Here is a 16579-nt window from a genome sequence, read left to right on the forward strand (position 1 = left end):
TAGTCAACCCCTCCAACTAAAATAATTTCACAATTTAATCTTAGATTTATTATCCCATATAGTCATGGCAACCGTACAACAACTTAGACCAAGTTTATCGGTTGATGGAGGCCGACCTCCATGTCATTACACACTTAAAAAAAAAAATAGAATTGATGGTCTCCCTCTTTCTTTAACCACGGTCACACGGAGGCCAACCTCCAACCACTTGGTTGCCCATGTCATTTTATTCATTCAGCCAATGAGACTGTGTCAAATGGTATAATCTCATTGTATTTTTTAAAAAAGTTATATATCTTTCATATATACTATTCAAAAATTATAAAAATTATACCAAAATTCTTAATTTTTCATCCTCTAAAATATAGACCACATTTACTATAGTTTTGTATAAAAAATGTCATCTTTTCACCTCATATAATCTTTCTTCTTTAGTAATAATTTCAAGTATTTTTATTTGTTTATTTTTATAATTTTTATTTTGTCATTTATTGTGCTTTTTATAAATTTTATTGTGCAATAGTAATATTTCAAGTAATAATATCATTATTAAAAATGATAAAAATAAATATATAATGGTGTGGTTGGGTGGTCATTAATGATAAAACATCAAAAAATGTATGGTTGGGTTGAATATTGATAATGTGAAGGATATAGAAATTAATTAAATATTAAAAAAAATTGGATAGTTGGATTGGATTGAGTGGTTGCTGATAAACTTGTCTCATGCAAACAAAATGCTCATTCTTTCAACCAAATTGTCAACACCGACTCGTTTCAAGCCGAGGCTTTAATTCTTTTATTTCTAATTCAGAGTCTCACTTTCCTTAATATTTAACCGTGGAGGTCAAGCAAAATGAGGTAGTAAACTTCTTAGTCCTCTCATCTTGAAGTGATTGAAAATACTTTTGTTCCACTTAAGACGACAACACTTGATAATCCAACATTACGGCCCATTAAGTAAATATGATAGACAGCCATTCAGTAAATATAAATGGTTGTGGGTATTGTCTCTTGCATAAGAGATAAGTAAAATGTAGTGTAGGGCTCATGAATTGTTGAAGAGATTGATACAATTAAGACCAGTTACAGTTGTGTAGTATGTCCTAAATATATTTAATTTCATTAGAATATAAAATAAATAAATAAAATAAGAAATGAATAAATATTAAAATGTACTAAGATCCATAAATATTGTAAGAAAATATATGACTGAAACGCCAAGAGAGCGCGTGCTGAAAATGATAGAATATTGAATTGCAGACTAGTCAAGCATACTGACTAGACCAAACTGGTCAGGCAGATTCACTAGACCTATCTACGTGTCGTCAGACGCGCAATCCAAGGCTGCTTTCAAAAACCCTAACTCACAAATACTATTAATAGTATAGGGAAGTAAAGATCGAATCCCACAAGGATGGAGGCGAAAAGCATGTGTTCGGGACATTTTGGGAGGTTTTTGGCTGTTGCCACACAAATAAGTGGGTTAAGAATCTACTTGACTTGGCGGATAAAACAGGAACTCTACCTAACAGATCAACTAGACAGGCTACGCACGGAAATATGCATGAAAGACTAAGCATGAAACAAACATTCAAATCTGAATAAAGCAACCGGGAGCACCTGCAACCACAACTCATCTAGAAATTTCCTAAATAGGCAGACAAGTAAGAAAAGTAAGTGGGGACCATTTTCCTAAACTGGTTAGGCTGACAGAAAAGCTGTAAAAGCAAAAGCATAAAGCAGACTTGCAGATCTGAACATTAACTACCTCCTACTTCATCTTCTTCATGTAACTAAACAAAAACAAAGTAAAAAACAGAGCATTGAGACACCATTGATGCAGGAAAACAGAGCATGCTTCAAACAAAATGCGAACAAGAAATTTAAACTAAGAACTACTGGATCTACGCTAACTGGTTAACCAGAACGATGAACGAACAGAAACAAGCCATAATCATGCAGTTCCAGAACAGAGCAAAACTAAATCTAAAAGATCGAACACTAACTAACATGGATCTACGAAAATCAAATGCTAACAAGCATGGATCTATGAAATCAAATACAAATAAACTAGATCTAAGAGATTCTAACACTACCAATTGCGAAAGCATCCAACACAATAAAGCCTAACATCTCAAGATCTAACTACCAATTGCGAAAAGCATCCAACAAAACACAAATAAAGCTCAACTCCACCAGAATCTAACAAAAACTCCAACGTGAACTTCCATAACTTCAAATAAAAACAGATCTAAAACTTCCAAGAGACAAGATTCAACACCAACAACGAAATACTACGAAATTCTTGAGCTAAGATGTTCAAAACCACGGAAAAACGCTTAAAAAACAAAACTAGAGCAATTCAAAACAGGATGTAAGATTGTATCTTCACTCCATAGAGCGGTGGAACACGATTTCAGAACTAAGAACGGTCGGAATTAAGGATTTTCCCCCCTCTGAGCTAGAAGGCAGAGAGCTAGAAACTGAAGTTGGAAGTGGATTTGCAGCTAAGAACTATATCTAATGACTACTGTGTGTAGAATGTGAGCTCCCAAAGGCTGCTTTCTTCCTTCAATGTTGGCTCCTTTATATAGGGAGGCTTGAGGCCAATTCTCTAGGGTATGTCTTCCATGATTTGACATTTGTACTCTTAAAATAATGGGGTCTTCGAATTCTCTCTCATTTATCCTACTCCTTGCACTGCCTGCCTCTTCTGATAATTCTCCTTGACCAATTAGGCGGCTTTTCAGCATTTTCACTCCTTTTTGCTCAATCTGCGTTTGCTCGGTCAGTTTACTCGATCTACCTGATCCAGCAGCAACATGCACACTTAAACTCAAATTTTGTGCATGATCTCCCCCCCAAAGCACGTGAATTCACCCATAAATCAATGCATGAAACGAGCCTTATCAATGATGAATTGTAGATGTTGGTTCATAAATAAGTGAATGTGGTAAAGAGTGGAATGAAGATTGAGAAATAAACACTGCATTATGGATTGTATGAAAATCCCTATTTTAAAATCGAGCAACTTGAAAAATTAACTAAATAACTTAGTAGAAAGAGTGAGCTGAAATATATTGTAAAATGCATAATAAAATAGGCTCACCAGCTTAGTTTGGACGACTAATATATGACCGAGTGACTCAGTTGATTTAATTTAAATTGTTATTTGAAAATTTCCATCTGATTAAACAAGAAACGATTAATTTAAATATTAGAGCATTCATAATGCATGTCGCGCCAGCCATGTTGAGCGCCCTCGTAGAAGGAAGGGGGTGCGGCGGGGACTGTGATTGTGGGCAGAGAGGGCGCTGCTTGTCGCTCGTTAAAAGCGCGTGCCACAACCCTAGGGGGGTGATTTCGAGGTTGGAGGTCGAATTTTAATTTTTTTATTTCAAATTCAAAACATCATAAATGCAAAAACATTCACTTTCATTTTATTCCAAATCCACTTTCATTATGACAAAAGGATTAATCCCAACCACACGTTCTCATTCAACTACAATGAGCGAGACGAAATGGATAACTTTGTCCACTCTAGGGGCAGGAACGTTGAGAGGCCGGCAGAATGGGATCGAAGTCAATGCAGATGTTCTATCCCATTATCCATTGACAGGTCAAACGATAGTATTTACTAACTGTAGGCAGTGAATATAACGATGACTACGAGATTTGTAAGATGAAGGCGAGACCAATCCTGGGAAGGGGCAAAGTAAGAAGCCGACATTTGGGGATGGGCCGAAAAGGTACTGCCCGAAGGAATGTTTTGTTTTGGTGTTGTTCTACATCGATGCGTCAAAGACCTCATCCTTGTCAAAAACCAAAAGTTCTAAATGTTTTGGAAACAAGTTGCTAAGAAGTACGACACATGTATGCCCAATGATGCGCCTGAGCGTGATTGTGACATGCTAAGGAAGGTGGAAGCACTGGTCTCGAATGCAGAAAGACGTGATATAGAAAAAAAAGAGTGGAATGATAATGTACTCCCTCCGTCCCAAGGAAGATGACCCTTTTCTTGAGCGGCACGAGAATTTATGCAACTTTATTTTGTGTGTGACGTGAAGAGAGTAAAGTAAGAAAGATGAAATAAAGTAGAGAGAAATGTGTTTCTCCTTTTAGTAATGTGTCATCTTGGTTGGAATAAACCAAAAAGGAAAGTGAGTCATCTTCAAATGGGACGGGGGAAGTAGTATTTTGTACTCCCTCCATTCCATAGTAGTGGAGACGTTTCATTTTGGCACGCGATTTAAGAAAAATTGTGTTAAGTAAGTTAAATAAAGAAATAATATAGTAGGAAATGAAAAAGGTAGAGAGATGAAGAGAGAATAAAGTAAGAGAGTAAAGTAAAGAGAATAAATGTGTTGACTTTTGCTAGAAAAGGAAATGCCTCCACTATTATAGAAAGTACTAAATGACAAAATGACTTTACTACCGTGGGACGGAGAAAATAGTATTTCAAATTTATAATTATTTAAAATTAAAATAAATAAATATTGCAAATTAATAGTAAGCATGAAATTAAATTCAGGGACGGACTAATAAGGTACTAGTACTATTTTTCAAGGACAGATGGAGTATAAGAGAACGAGGGATATGACCTTTTATTGGAATTTTGTATGTCGGTGGAAATGCAATGTTTTAGAACCGCCCGGCTGGACTGCGAACTAGAAACAAATTTTTTTATTTTTTTCATCAAAGTTTTTAAAAAACCTGTTTTTTTCGTCAAAGTTTTAAAATTTGTTGTTGGTAGGGGTTAACTCATGACCTCTCTTCTAGTTAAAAAAACCTCTATCAGTCACCATAAGGGTTCATTAACAATTTGAAACATTAAATATTTTTATACATTAACCATTAAACTTTTTATCTACCTACATAAACTAATAATTCATTTTAATTTTATAACTCTTTAATATAATTGTTAATTATAATATACTATATAATTATCATCCTCTAAATTTTAAGGATACTTTACTTGCCACTTATACTATTATTATTACCATATAGGTTCATTATTTACTATAAATAAATAAATTTTTTATAATATATATTTAATTTATATACCCTAGCTATTGATATTAATGAATATTCTTTTCTAAACTAATTAATAATTCACATTTAACTATATAATATTATTTTACCAAATAAACTTTTGAAATTAATATAAATTTTATCTATTTTAATTACATGAACTATTAAATTTTTTTATCTACACTAACTAATATTAAATTTATATGTAACTAATTATCTATAAGGTTTAATGTTTTGTAATATATTATAAATTATATTTTATCATTTATAAAATTTATATAATTTTTATTATATATATTTGCAATTGTAAAATGGTTAGATAAATGGTTCAACTAGTCTGGTCGATTGAACCATGAATCAGTAGTTTCACAAGTTCGCTTATCGACCCGGTTTTTAAAACATGGTGAAATGGCATGGCTTGATGTAGGGGTGTCGAAACGGGTAGCGGGTAACGGGTAATCCGAACCCGACCCCGTTACCTGCCGAGTATCGGGTACCCGTTACCCAACGGAATCGGGAAACAGGGCGGGTCGGGTTATATAATTTTGGGTTTGCGGGTATAGGGGTAATCCCGATAGTCCCGAAAATACCCGATATACATATTGATATTTATAATTTTTTATTTTTTATTTTAATACTTGCTCTTCATGATGTAATTTTTTTAAGATTTTAATATTTAAAATATAATTTTTTATTAGTAATATATTATAAATGTATTTTTTAAGTTTTGAAGAATGATTGGTGAAACCGTGTGAAACTTTTATTACTTTAGACTTTTGGTTGAAGTTATTTACTTATTTATATTTATACTTTTGATTAAAGTAAGACATTGTTGCTTACTTTGTTAATTGTTTTCATATTTAGATTTTTGAATGGTAATTTGGAGTTTGGATTTTTTGGCATTGTAATTGAATTTGGATTACATATTTACTTTGCAGGTGGTATTTGTGCAGCTCATATGATTATTTAAAGTAGATATTTCAAAGATTACATGGCTTGATCTCAATTCTCAACAAAATTAAATAATAATAAACGTTTCAAGTGAGACTATTACATTCATCAAGTAGTATTTTTTAAAAAAGCATCTAAAATATACAAATAATATTTTAAAAAAAGAAGATTTCAAAAAAAAATGTTTCGGGTAGGGTACCCGAGGCGTCGGGTGCGGGATACCCGACTCGGGTATCAGGTAATACCCGACTAATGCGGGACGGATATTGGGACTAACTTTCGGCCAAAATCGGGTGCGGGTACCCGCGGGTACCCGTTTCGACACCCATAGCTTGATGTTGAAAGAGGGAAAAAAAAACACGTTTCTTTGGAAGTCGAGTTGCAACTACCACCCCAATTATAAATATAGTCCCAACAACCAAATCAGTCTACCTAAAAACAAAAGGTCATACTCCTTCACTTCATTCCAAAATTCATCATCAAAATTTCCCCAATTTTTACTCCATTAAATTTCCTCTCTCCCAACACTCGCCGGAATCCATGTATACGACCGCCGCACGCCTCTTCCTAATCCTCTCCCTGCTCTCCGCCGCTGCCGCTGCAGCCAATCCCCCCTCAGTCTACGAAGTTCTCCAATCCTACGGCTTCCCCGCCGGCCTCCTGCCGCAAGGAGTCACAAGCTACGAGCTCGACACCACCACCGGCAAATTCTCGGTGTCCCTGGGCGGCAGCTGCAGCTTCTCCATCAGCGGCTACGATCTCAAGTACAAGAGCACCATCACTGGCACCATCGCCAACAATAAGATAACAGATCTGAACGGGATCCAGGTGAAAATTCTGTTTTTCTGGATCAACATCATCGAGGTCACAAGCGACGGTGACGAATTACAGCTTTCTGTTGGAATAGCGTCGGCTAATTTTCCGGTGGATAATTTCTTCGAGTGTCCGCAATGTGGTTGTGGATTTGACTGTGTGACGAGGAAGGCTCGGGCTCTGCCGCTGGTTCAGTATGATTAGATTAGCGTCGCCGATTGCAGAACTCCGGCGTCAGGGGTTTTGCAGCAACTCGTCGTTTTCGGTGAGTAGTTGATGCATTTATGTTAGCTTCTACTAGTAATTTTGTAGTAATATTTAGTGCTCTTAACTTCCACTTTTTAAATTCCTATGAATAAAACTGACGCTTTAAGACTTACTATATGTATTAATTGTTATTCATGTTTTCTGAAAGTTTATTCTTCAATAAATGTGTTGTATTTGGCATATTCTTCCACATATAGCTCGATCTATTATTGTCCGTCCCAATTCAAAAATCTAAAGAAAAATGAAAAAAAGTAGCCTAATCTTATACATACCTCCGCCCCTCAATAAATGTCCTATTTTGATTCGATATGTATTTTAAAAAATGTAACAGAAAGTAGGTTGAAAGTTAATAAATGAGTTAGTGGAATGTGATGTTCATTACTAAAAATGATAAAAATGAAGTGGGACGATTAATATGGGGCGAACTAAAATAGAAAACTAAGACACATAATGAGGAACAAAAAGAGTAATAATTTTATGATCAAATATAAATGGAATGTGAAACGAAACTAAACTTTGATGGACAACTAAAATACTAAATGAAACTATTTGAATAATATGAAAGATGTAAAGATCAAACAAAATACTCCTCTGTCCTACCGAAGATGACTCATTTTTTTTAAGTATGTCTGATTGGTAGCGAAATTGTTTCGGATTTGATCAAGTTATATAGAAGATAACCGACCAAATGGATCAGTTAGCAAATGTCGTTGCCACTTAATCAAGGCGTTCTCGCTCTCACTCACCACTAATGTAATTTGTAACTCCCAAACTCGCACAACTTTAACAGTAAAGCGGCAAGAACGGGGTTGATCCCACAGAGAAACCGTGTATCTAGTGTGTGAGTAGTGAACAGGGTTCGACTGCTGCCACGCTTTAGTTTGAGAGTTTCTAAGCTACTGGATTTACGCTAGGCAAAATGTAACTATCTACTTGATCAAGCTACTCATCATGCTGACACAATTTAATGGATCAAGTAAGCGACAGGCGGAAATAAGATCTTAACTACCTAGGCATGCTACGAAAAAACACAAACACTTTGCCATTCAACATAATAAAGATTCGGACAATTAATCGAAGACTTAAAAGCGAAACTGAACTGGAATAGTAAACAAGATGACGAAAACAAAAACAACTTCAACTTTATAGCTCAGAACAGGTGCGGTGAACATACGGAATACAAAAGAATCTTATCTTTAACTATGGAATAAACTAAGCTATCAACTTCGGAAAAATAAGAAAGCGAGTAAAGCTGAAGGAGTTCTCGGTTGGAAACTTGGGACGGCCGCCGAACAGATATTGAGTATTCTGTTGCGCTCCCTTCGGTCGCTCCTCTCTCTAACTATTTCTTTTACTACGCTACCTTCTGGACGGGAAACTAAACTCAGAACTAAACTAGAACGAAAAAAAGGAAAATAAAAGAAGAAACTGATAAGGAGATTCTAAAAAGAAGATTCTTCATTATGGTGGCACCAGTGGCGGATCCAGGATTAAAAAACGGAGGAGGCGGAATAAAATAATAAATAATAAAATATTAAATATAATACTTCAATATGTTTTTTTAGATTTCTAGCATCTGTTAACCGAGACAACTGATTTCTACGGGTATCCATATCTTGAAAACGTTTCAAGATTCTTTCATTAGAAACACTAGCAAAGATGGATCTTTCATTGTATACTACCAAACTGTCATTCAACCACTCATCTCCCAATCTTATTCCGCAAGTCAGTCTTGACAATTTCATTGCTAAAGATACTTTTTCAACAGATGCAGTCGCTACAGGTAAGATCAATACCAACTCAATTAGACGATAAACCAACGGAAAAACTTTATCTTTCGTGGTTTCAATAATCTTCTGAGATAGGCTAGCCAAATCTTCAATACCATTCAATCGTGCATCTCTTCTCACAACATCAACAAAAGTTTCAAGTTGTTTAAACAATTCAGTATGTTGAGTCGATGTGAAGTCCTTTGGGTAAAGAGTAGCAAGATGAACAAGCTTATGAAACATTAAAAGCAGCGAAATCATTTTTTTGATCGAGGCATGCCATACAACTTAGCAAGTCTGTGGATGCCTCAGAGAAACGATTTTCCATCTCTTGTGTAAGTAAGTCGACGACCTAATTGACACACAAGAAAGATTAAATATCAAGATGATTCTATTTAGTAAATGAATAAGATATTAAATTTCAAATTACCTGAAAAAATATTCCAACGATTTTATGATGGTAGTTCTTGATGTTTGAACCATTTCTCTTACTAATCCGCTTTGGAGCATCATCATCCATGTTTGTTATTGAAATGTCATTTGCCCCACACAAATCATTCACTTCTTGCAAGAAAGTATCCCATCCAAATTCTCGAAATGATCTCAAGCTTTCTTTCACATTCTCTATCTAGAAAATCACATTTAAAATATCTTGATCTCTTTGTTGCAAGGTACAGGACAATGGTTGAATAACCCCCAACAAATGTTTCATCAACATAAGGATGAATACAAATTCAAAAGTCTCCATTTTTTGTACGAGACCTACAGCTTTGCCCCTTGTTTCATATTCTTCTCCATCAACAAGTACTTTTCAAGTACTTCGGTTACTGACTGCCACATATTTGCAAGACGAATCACGGTGACATAATGAGATCCCCATCGAGTATCACCCGGTCTCTTCAAAGAAGTTTCTTGATTTTGGCCTCTACCAGTACCGATTTCCCCATTCTCTATCATTTCAACTAGTCTATCGCGCTCAATTTATCGAATCATATCAGCCCTTTTGCAGGAAGAACCACATGTTGTGACAATCTAGATAAGATAACTGAAAAAATCACAAACATATTGATTTGTCTTGCACACGGCCACACATACCAATTGAAGTTGGTGGGCAAAACAATGGACATACCAAGCTGATGGATTTTCCTTTAAAATTAGTGCTTTCAATCCATTGCATTCACCTCGCATGTTTGATGCTCCATCGTATCCTTGGCCTCTCAATCTCGACAAAGGTAACTTAAACTTAGCAAATACGGAGTCAATTGCCTCTTTCAAACAAACTGATGTAGTTTTTTTTACATGAGCCAAAGCTAAAAACCTTTCAATTATCTGGCCATCCTTGTTCACAAATCTTATGACAATTACCATTTGCTCCTTTGTTGATCAATCACGTGACTCATCAACTAGGATTGAAAAGTGTCTGTCTCCAAGTTCTGTGGTTTCCACCGCACAAGCATTAGCCATATCTTTTTGGACTGATGGAGAAGTCATTTGGTTATTTCCAGGGGCATTTTTCAAAATCACTTTACCAACTTCATCATTCCTCAAACCATACCATTCTAATAGCTCAAGAAAATTACATTTGTTCAAAGACGTAGATGACTCGTCATGTCCCCTAAAAGGCAAACCTTGAATCAAAAGAAAACGAACTACATCAACAGTTGCAGTCAATCGAATTCGATATTCCTTTTCTTTTGTTGTCATACCTCTACTTACAACATAAGCCACACTTTGCCTTTGATTGACAAAATTTTCATATTCTATCCTTGCTTTGTTGTGTGCACTACTTTTATCCCCAACATGCGCCTTGAATTTTTCTAGTATTTTTTTCCAATTAGAAAAACCACAACTAGTGAAGGCTTCATCTCCCGGTGCCACATAACCACGCTTGAAAAGAAAACAGTAAAAACAATATGCGGCATGTTTCGCTTCACTATATTCTAGCCAATCATAATCTTTGTACCAAGCATCTCTAAAACTCCTATTATCTTTTCCTTGACGCGTTTTTTGAAAAATATTATCCTTTGGTTGACAAGGGCCTTTTGCTACATATTCTCTACGAATACGATCCCAGATATTCACACCATATTCTGCAATTGGTTTTCGCAAATCAGGATCAGCCTTGATTTCACTTTCATTTATATCATCATTCTCCATCAAATTTTCTTCAGCATTATGTGCTTCTAGTTCTTGACAAGAATCCAAAATTGTTGGTCTTTTTCCAAAATATTTCTCCATACCTAATGAAACAAAAAAAGGTATAATTATAAAATATTATAACAAAGTAACTATCATTTACTCACTTTATACTATCCATGGGACCACACTTTGTCATTAGCATTTACCACATGCCACATGGAACCCACCCAATGTTTTATATATACACCACTAACCACTTCGGCACTTCTCATTTTATAGCCATTCCAAATTTCCAATCTCTTTAAAATTCAAATGCAGCTGTTGTATTTTTTTTCCTATACCAAGTTTCAACTATGAGTTGCTGCTGCCTCTTTAATCTTCTAAGCTACTTTGTTTTCCTATTCCAAATGGAAAATATTTAATCTTTCCTCAATGGCTAAATGCCTAAATCTACAAATTCAAAGACATGAAATTGAATTTTAAAACACAACACACCTTCAAATTTATGAAATTATGCTTCTGGAATTTGAGAATGGTTGGGCTTCTTCTTGAGATGGAAATTGGAGAGGCAGCAGCCAGCAGGGGCGGACTTGTGGAGTTGTGGTTGTGGAGTCCGGAGGGTGGACGACACGGAGGAAATCAGAGCTTCGCTGGGAGCAGACTCGTCACTCCCTCCGCCAGAGCGTATGGAATTTGGGGATTTCTTTAGGGCTGAAGTTTATTCATTATTATTTTTTATTTATTAGAGTTTAATTTTATTGAAAAGGCAGATACGATTGGGCTTTTAGTACTTTTTTAATTGGGCTTGAGTTGAGTTTTAAAATTTTATTTTAATTAAGCTTGGGAATAATGGGTATTTTTTTTCGGTCAACAGGGCGACGTCGGAGACAACGAAGTGGGCGGATATGGAAATTATACATCCGAGATAAGGGAAAATTAGTCGCATGGAGGGGGTCGCCCCCCTCCTGCCCCCTGGATCCGCCAGTGGGTGGCACATCCTCTATTTATAAGTTCGCCGTAATGACCTCCAGATGGATAATGATCTCGGAAGAGGATATTCGCTCACGCTGTGACCGAGCATCTCATCGATTGATACGTGCCTTTCTTCTAGAATGACGTCACTCCTCAATAACAGAATGATGACTCAGCTCTGTCCTTGCGTATTGCGTTTCAGCACGTGTTCCCTTGTAGAACGTCGTCCTTGATAACAGAATGATGATCATCATCCAGCTCATTAGCCTCACGTGTCCTTCTTCTAGAATGCAGTGGTCCCCGCCTAACTGCTTGATCACCCCCTTGATCATTTCACCCGATTTTTGGCCTTTTTCGCCTTTTGTACCAACTTGATCAGCTTGGCCTTGTTGCCTTGGTCAATCGGCATTCCTGCACAATTAACACTTGCTTTGCGCGATAAACTGATCAAGTATCATACATTTTACCCCCTAAACCGATGCATGAAATAGGCCTTATCAATGTCACACTCGTGATTATCCATTGCAAATTCTTTTATCTATTTTATTCTATCTTTCTTATTTAATTCTCTTCATCTAACACACAAAATAAAATTATGCCACCCAAGAAAATGGCCATCTTTCTTGGGATTAACACACAAAATAAAATTATGCCACCCAAGAAAATGGTCATCTTTCTTGGGATGAATGTATATAAAATAGTGAATAATAAAATAAATGATGTAAAGATCACTCGTATGTTTTTTTGTTACATAAATAAAAAAATTTGTCAATAGCGCCAGTTCCAAAGCAGAAAATGCGACTGAGTTTTTTATCTTCACATGCTAGCACATGTTTTCACGTTACAACCACGAAACTTTGGGTCGAGATCGTAAACATGCATACAAATTTGATAGTTTGGGTATTTCATTGATATTATCCATAGTTTAGGATAACTTATTTGGCATTCAATGCACAGTTTGATCAATATTTATCCAAAATAAATTATCCCCTTCAAATTGGATATGCTATTTTATCCTTGTTTTGAGTTTGACCTTGCTTTTGTAATAATCGTAACCAAGTTAATAAAATGAACATTTAAGCTGGACTGAGGAATAAAAACAAATACAAAGGAATAACTATCTCATTATCATATAGTAGTACTAGTTTTCTTGTTTTTGGACATTGAAGAATAAAATCAAACATGATCAATGGGTTTAGTATACATTACCCATGAGGCCATGAGTATGCTGTGTTGATTCTGGATTACAAGAAAACTAACCGGGTGTAATATAATCCAAAAGAAGGAATACAAAAAGAAGACTGAAACGAAATTACAATAACAAAATTGAAACAGTAAATCGAAAATGTAGTAATAAGCCGAGTCGAGGAGACCTCTTTCCGCAAGACGAGATACGTCTCGGTAGTGCTCTCGGATTGACGTGTCGTCCCCAAAGATAAAATGGCTTTCATCTTTGACGAAGTAGCACCGCTATCAGCAGAGCTCTGACAAATTGGATGGAGGTGAAGGCAGAGCTTCGACAGAAGAACAATGTAAAAGAGAGAGAGAGCTTATGATGCAGAATGCTTTGTATTGTGTGTATTATGCATGATATGGCTAGCCTATTTATAGGCTTAGTCCATTGCAGGGGTGAACACAACCTTGATGGCTATCATCATTGCGAGCCTGTAACCGTCGGGCGTTACAAGCCGTTACGGGAGCTGGAGAGACTGATCTTAGACGGACGTATCGAGACACACTGCGCGTTTATGTTCGCTCACGACGTTAACTTCATCACATGTCAGCCATGTTGGTTTCACTGCGTCATACTGAGGAGTTGTCATCTCACTTGGTTCACTAACGTGGAAGCGTTGGTGGTCTTAAAAGAGTTAGACTAGCATCGGGCCAAGTCCAAGTCCACGGCCACAAGCACGTGGCACGTGGCCGCAGCGGCGGAGTGCAAGTGTGGGCTCTACATCCCATCTTAGTCTACTATAATTATTACATGTAATAACTCTTTTTATTACTCCCTTCGTCCCCCATTAATTGTCCACTTTTGTTCGGGCATGAGTTTTAAGAAATGTAAAGGAAAGTATGCTAAAAAGTTAGTGGAATATGAGTCCCACTTTTATTCATTGGTTTTATAATAAAATGCGAGTGGAATAAGTTAGTGGATTGTGGAACCTACTCACTATTTATGGTAAAAGTGAAAGTGGACAATTAATGGGGGACGGACGAAAACGACAAAAGTGGACAATTAATGGGGGACAGAGGGAGTACTAAATTAATAAGGTTGTCACTTCCAATGTGGGATAAATAACTCTCTTAAATAATCTCATAGTTTTCGCATAGCTCATTTAATTAGCTCGCAATATTGTCCAACTTTAATCCATTATTTCTCACTCGCCGGGAATCAGATTTGAGATAATGAATATACCACGATCATCTACTCCGAACGTAGATCGACGCTATATCATTTAATTTCACAAAATTAAATGTTTCGTTAAATTTATTCTTGGTCAAAACCCTTTGACCGGGCACACGATTCCAACATGCTGCTAAACATGATTTAACTATAAAGGCTTGACGGAGGATGGGACCAGAGTACTTTTTCGATATTTACATCAGCACAAATAATTGAGTGACAAATAATAAAAGAGTGGTGACAATAACTAGAGATATATATGATCATTTGTTAAAAGTAGCATCGACATTGAAAAAGCCTACATGATCATGAATACTTTTAATATCAACTACTTCGTACTATGCATATATGACATATTTATTTTTCAAAATAATCAAAATTTTGAAAATGATTTATTATGAATAAAAAGAATAAGAATAATAATAACTATTAGGAGATTTTTTTATTGCAAAGTGTGTGAAACAAAAAAAATAAAGTGCGTATAATTTAAAATCAATAGCTTGTGTATTTGCAAAAATTGGAAGAATTGACAAAATTACAAGATGTGTGTATGGAAACATAAAATTAACATGAATTACCACTTTTGAGAGATTCGAACCCACATCTTTTAAAGGAAGGCGAGAATAACATCCGCTTGAGCTAAAAGGCATGTTTGTACATTTTGCAAAACTAATATATATAGGGGTGCATTACCCTCCTTATCATCCCCTAGTATAAAACATGGGGCTATTATAATCCATAGGATATATTAATCTGATGGCCTAGATTAATTATTAGTCGGTACATTATGTTAGTGTTTACCTACATTAAAGGGCAAATTAGTCATCAAATAATGAGGTGGTTCATTTTAAAAAATGCAGGTATGAGATTTATGGGATTTAATTCCAGCCATGATACAACTCCCCCCCCCCCCACTCTCTCTCTCACCATTCCTTCCACCTTCTCTCCTCCCTCATTAATTGTTATTCCTCAGAACCCTAACCGCTGCTTCACTCAACCTTCTCTCCTCCTCTCGACGCGTTTCTCAAGTCGTAGTCGACGGCGAATCAGTCCCCATCACGACGAGTTTCTCACGGTGTAGATGATGAAGAATCAGTTTAGACGACGTCGAATCGGTCGATTCTCTACATCTCCGACGGCGGTGTGAAAGGTAAAGCAAAAAATAAAAAAAATTCCTCAAATTTCAGTTTATTCTAAACTTCTAGAACCGTTATTTCATTATTTTTGTACATTATTTGATATCAATTTTGATTTGTATTGTAGTTTATGTTCAAGAGGGTTTGTCACTAATTGAGAGGGTTATTTGTGCTCTAAATTCAAGCTTTTGTAATTTTCTGTTACTTTGCAATTCTCATTCTGATCTGTACAATTTTTGAGTTTTGTGGATCCCAATATTTTGATTTGTACATGAATAAGTGTTGATTTTAGGCATAGTCTCGTGCTACATCTTGTAGGTAGTTCTCTACATCATATTTTTAGTACATTGTTCAAAAAAAAATGCAAACTACTATATACCAAAATCTGTACATTATTGCTGTTCTCATTGTACATTATTTTTGTTCATTATTTTCATGAAAAATGCTACATTAAGGGGTTATGTAATTACATTATTTTCCGTGCATTATGTTGCGAAGAAGTGCTACATTATATAGTCCCAGAAGTACATCATGTTCTGTTACATCATGTAGTTGGGTCTGTACATCATGTTCTATTACATTATTTAGCTATAGATGTACATTAACTGATACTGCATTGTATGTGTTTCCGAATAGGTTCAACGAGTGTAAGAATCGATTAAGAGGGCGACTTTGACGTTACCATGCCCGTTGCGTTAGCGCAACGACTGGCTTTAAAGATATTCAAAGATGTGCTACATTGTTATTGTGTTGTAGTATGCTATGTGGCTAAATTGTATTTTAATGTATATGTCACCTACTGAGTAATGTAGATTATAATTCGTTGCTTAAGGGGCAGAAGTTATATCCAATCCCCTAGTCCATGAGGCTAGGGTGTAGTACCAACCCAATAGCACAACGTTCAGTAAATGCAAGGAGCTAGAGTGGTTCTTGTAGAGTTCAATTATTTATTGTTTGGTGTAGTAGTCTTTGTTGTATTCTTACACTTATTAAGTTACATTATTTGCTTCTGATGTACAATACATTAAAACTATAGCTATATACATTACCAAAATGACTGAAACCAAATTGACCGAAAAATATACCTTAAACTA

The 16579-nt window shown here is 35.8% G+C and overlaps 3 protein-coding genes and 1 long non-coding RNA gene across 4 annotated transcripts; 2 read left to right on the top strand and 2 right to left on the bottom strand.

The window, feature by feature from the left end:
- The first annotated feature begins 6425 nt into the window (after positions 1-6425).
- Positions 6426-7245, top strand: LOC121811521 (uncharacterized protein At5g01610-like). The gene has a single exon (XM_042212402.1). The coding sequence runs from the start codon at positions 6526-6528 to the stop codon at positions 7000-7002; it is 477 nt and encodes a 158-aa protein (XP_042068336.1). The 5' UTR covers positions 6426-6525; the 3' UTR covers positions 7003-7245.
- A 1821-nt stretch (positions 7246-9066) lies between these two features.
- Positions 9067-10202, bottom strand: LOC121810621. The gene is made up of 3 exons (XM_042211381.1): positions 9930-10202; positions 9265-9462; positions 9067-9186 (listed from the first exon to the last, which is right to left on the bottom strand). The coding sequence occupies exons 1-3, from the start codon at positions 10200-10202 to the stop codon at positions 9067-9069; spliced, it is 591 nt and encodes a 196-aa protein (XP_042067315.1).
- Positions 10203-10217: 15 nt separating this feature from the next.
- Positions 10218-11072, bottom strand: LOC121810623 (zinc finger MYM-type protein 1-like). Its single transcript, XM_042211382.1, has one exon. It carries the CDS (start codon positions 11070-11072, stop codon positions 10218-10220), a length of 855 nt encoding a protein of 284 aa, XP_042067316.1.
- Positions 11073-15262: 4190 nt separating this feature from the next.
- Positions 15263-16482, top strand: LOC121740950. The gene is made up of 2 exons (XR_006037721.1): positions 15263-15499; positions 16122-16482. It is a non-coding gene; the product is annotated as an uncharacterized LOC121740950 (long non-coding RNA).
- Positions 16483-16579: the final 97 nt, after the last annotated feature.

This window comes from Salvia splendens, chromosome 7 (genome assembly GCF_004379255.2).
Source record: "Salvia splendens isolate huo1 chromosome 7, SspV2, whole genome shotgun sequence".
NCBI lineage: Eukaryota > Viridiplantae > Streptophyta > Magnoliopsida > Lamiales > Lamiaceae > Salvia > Salvia splendens.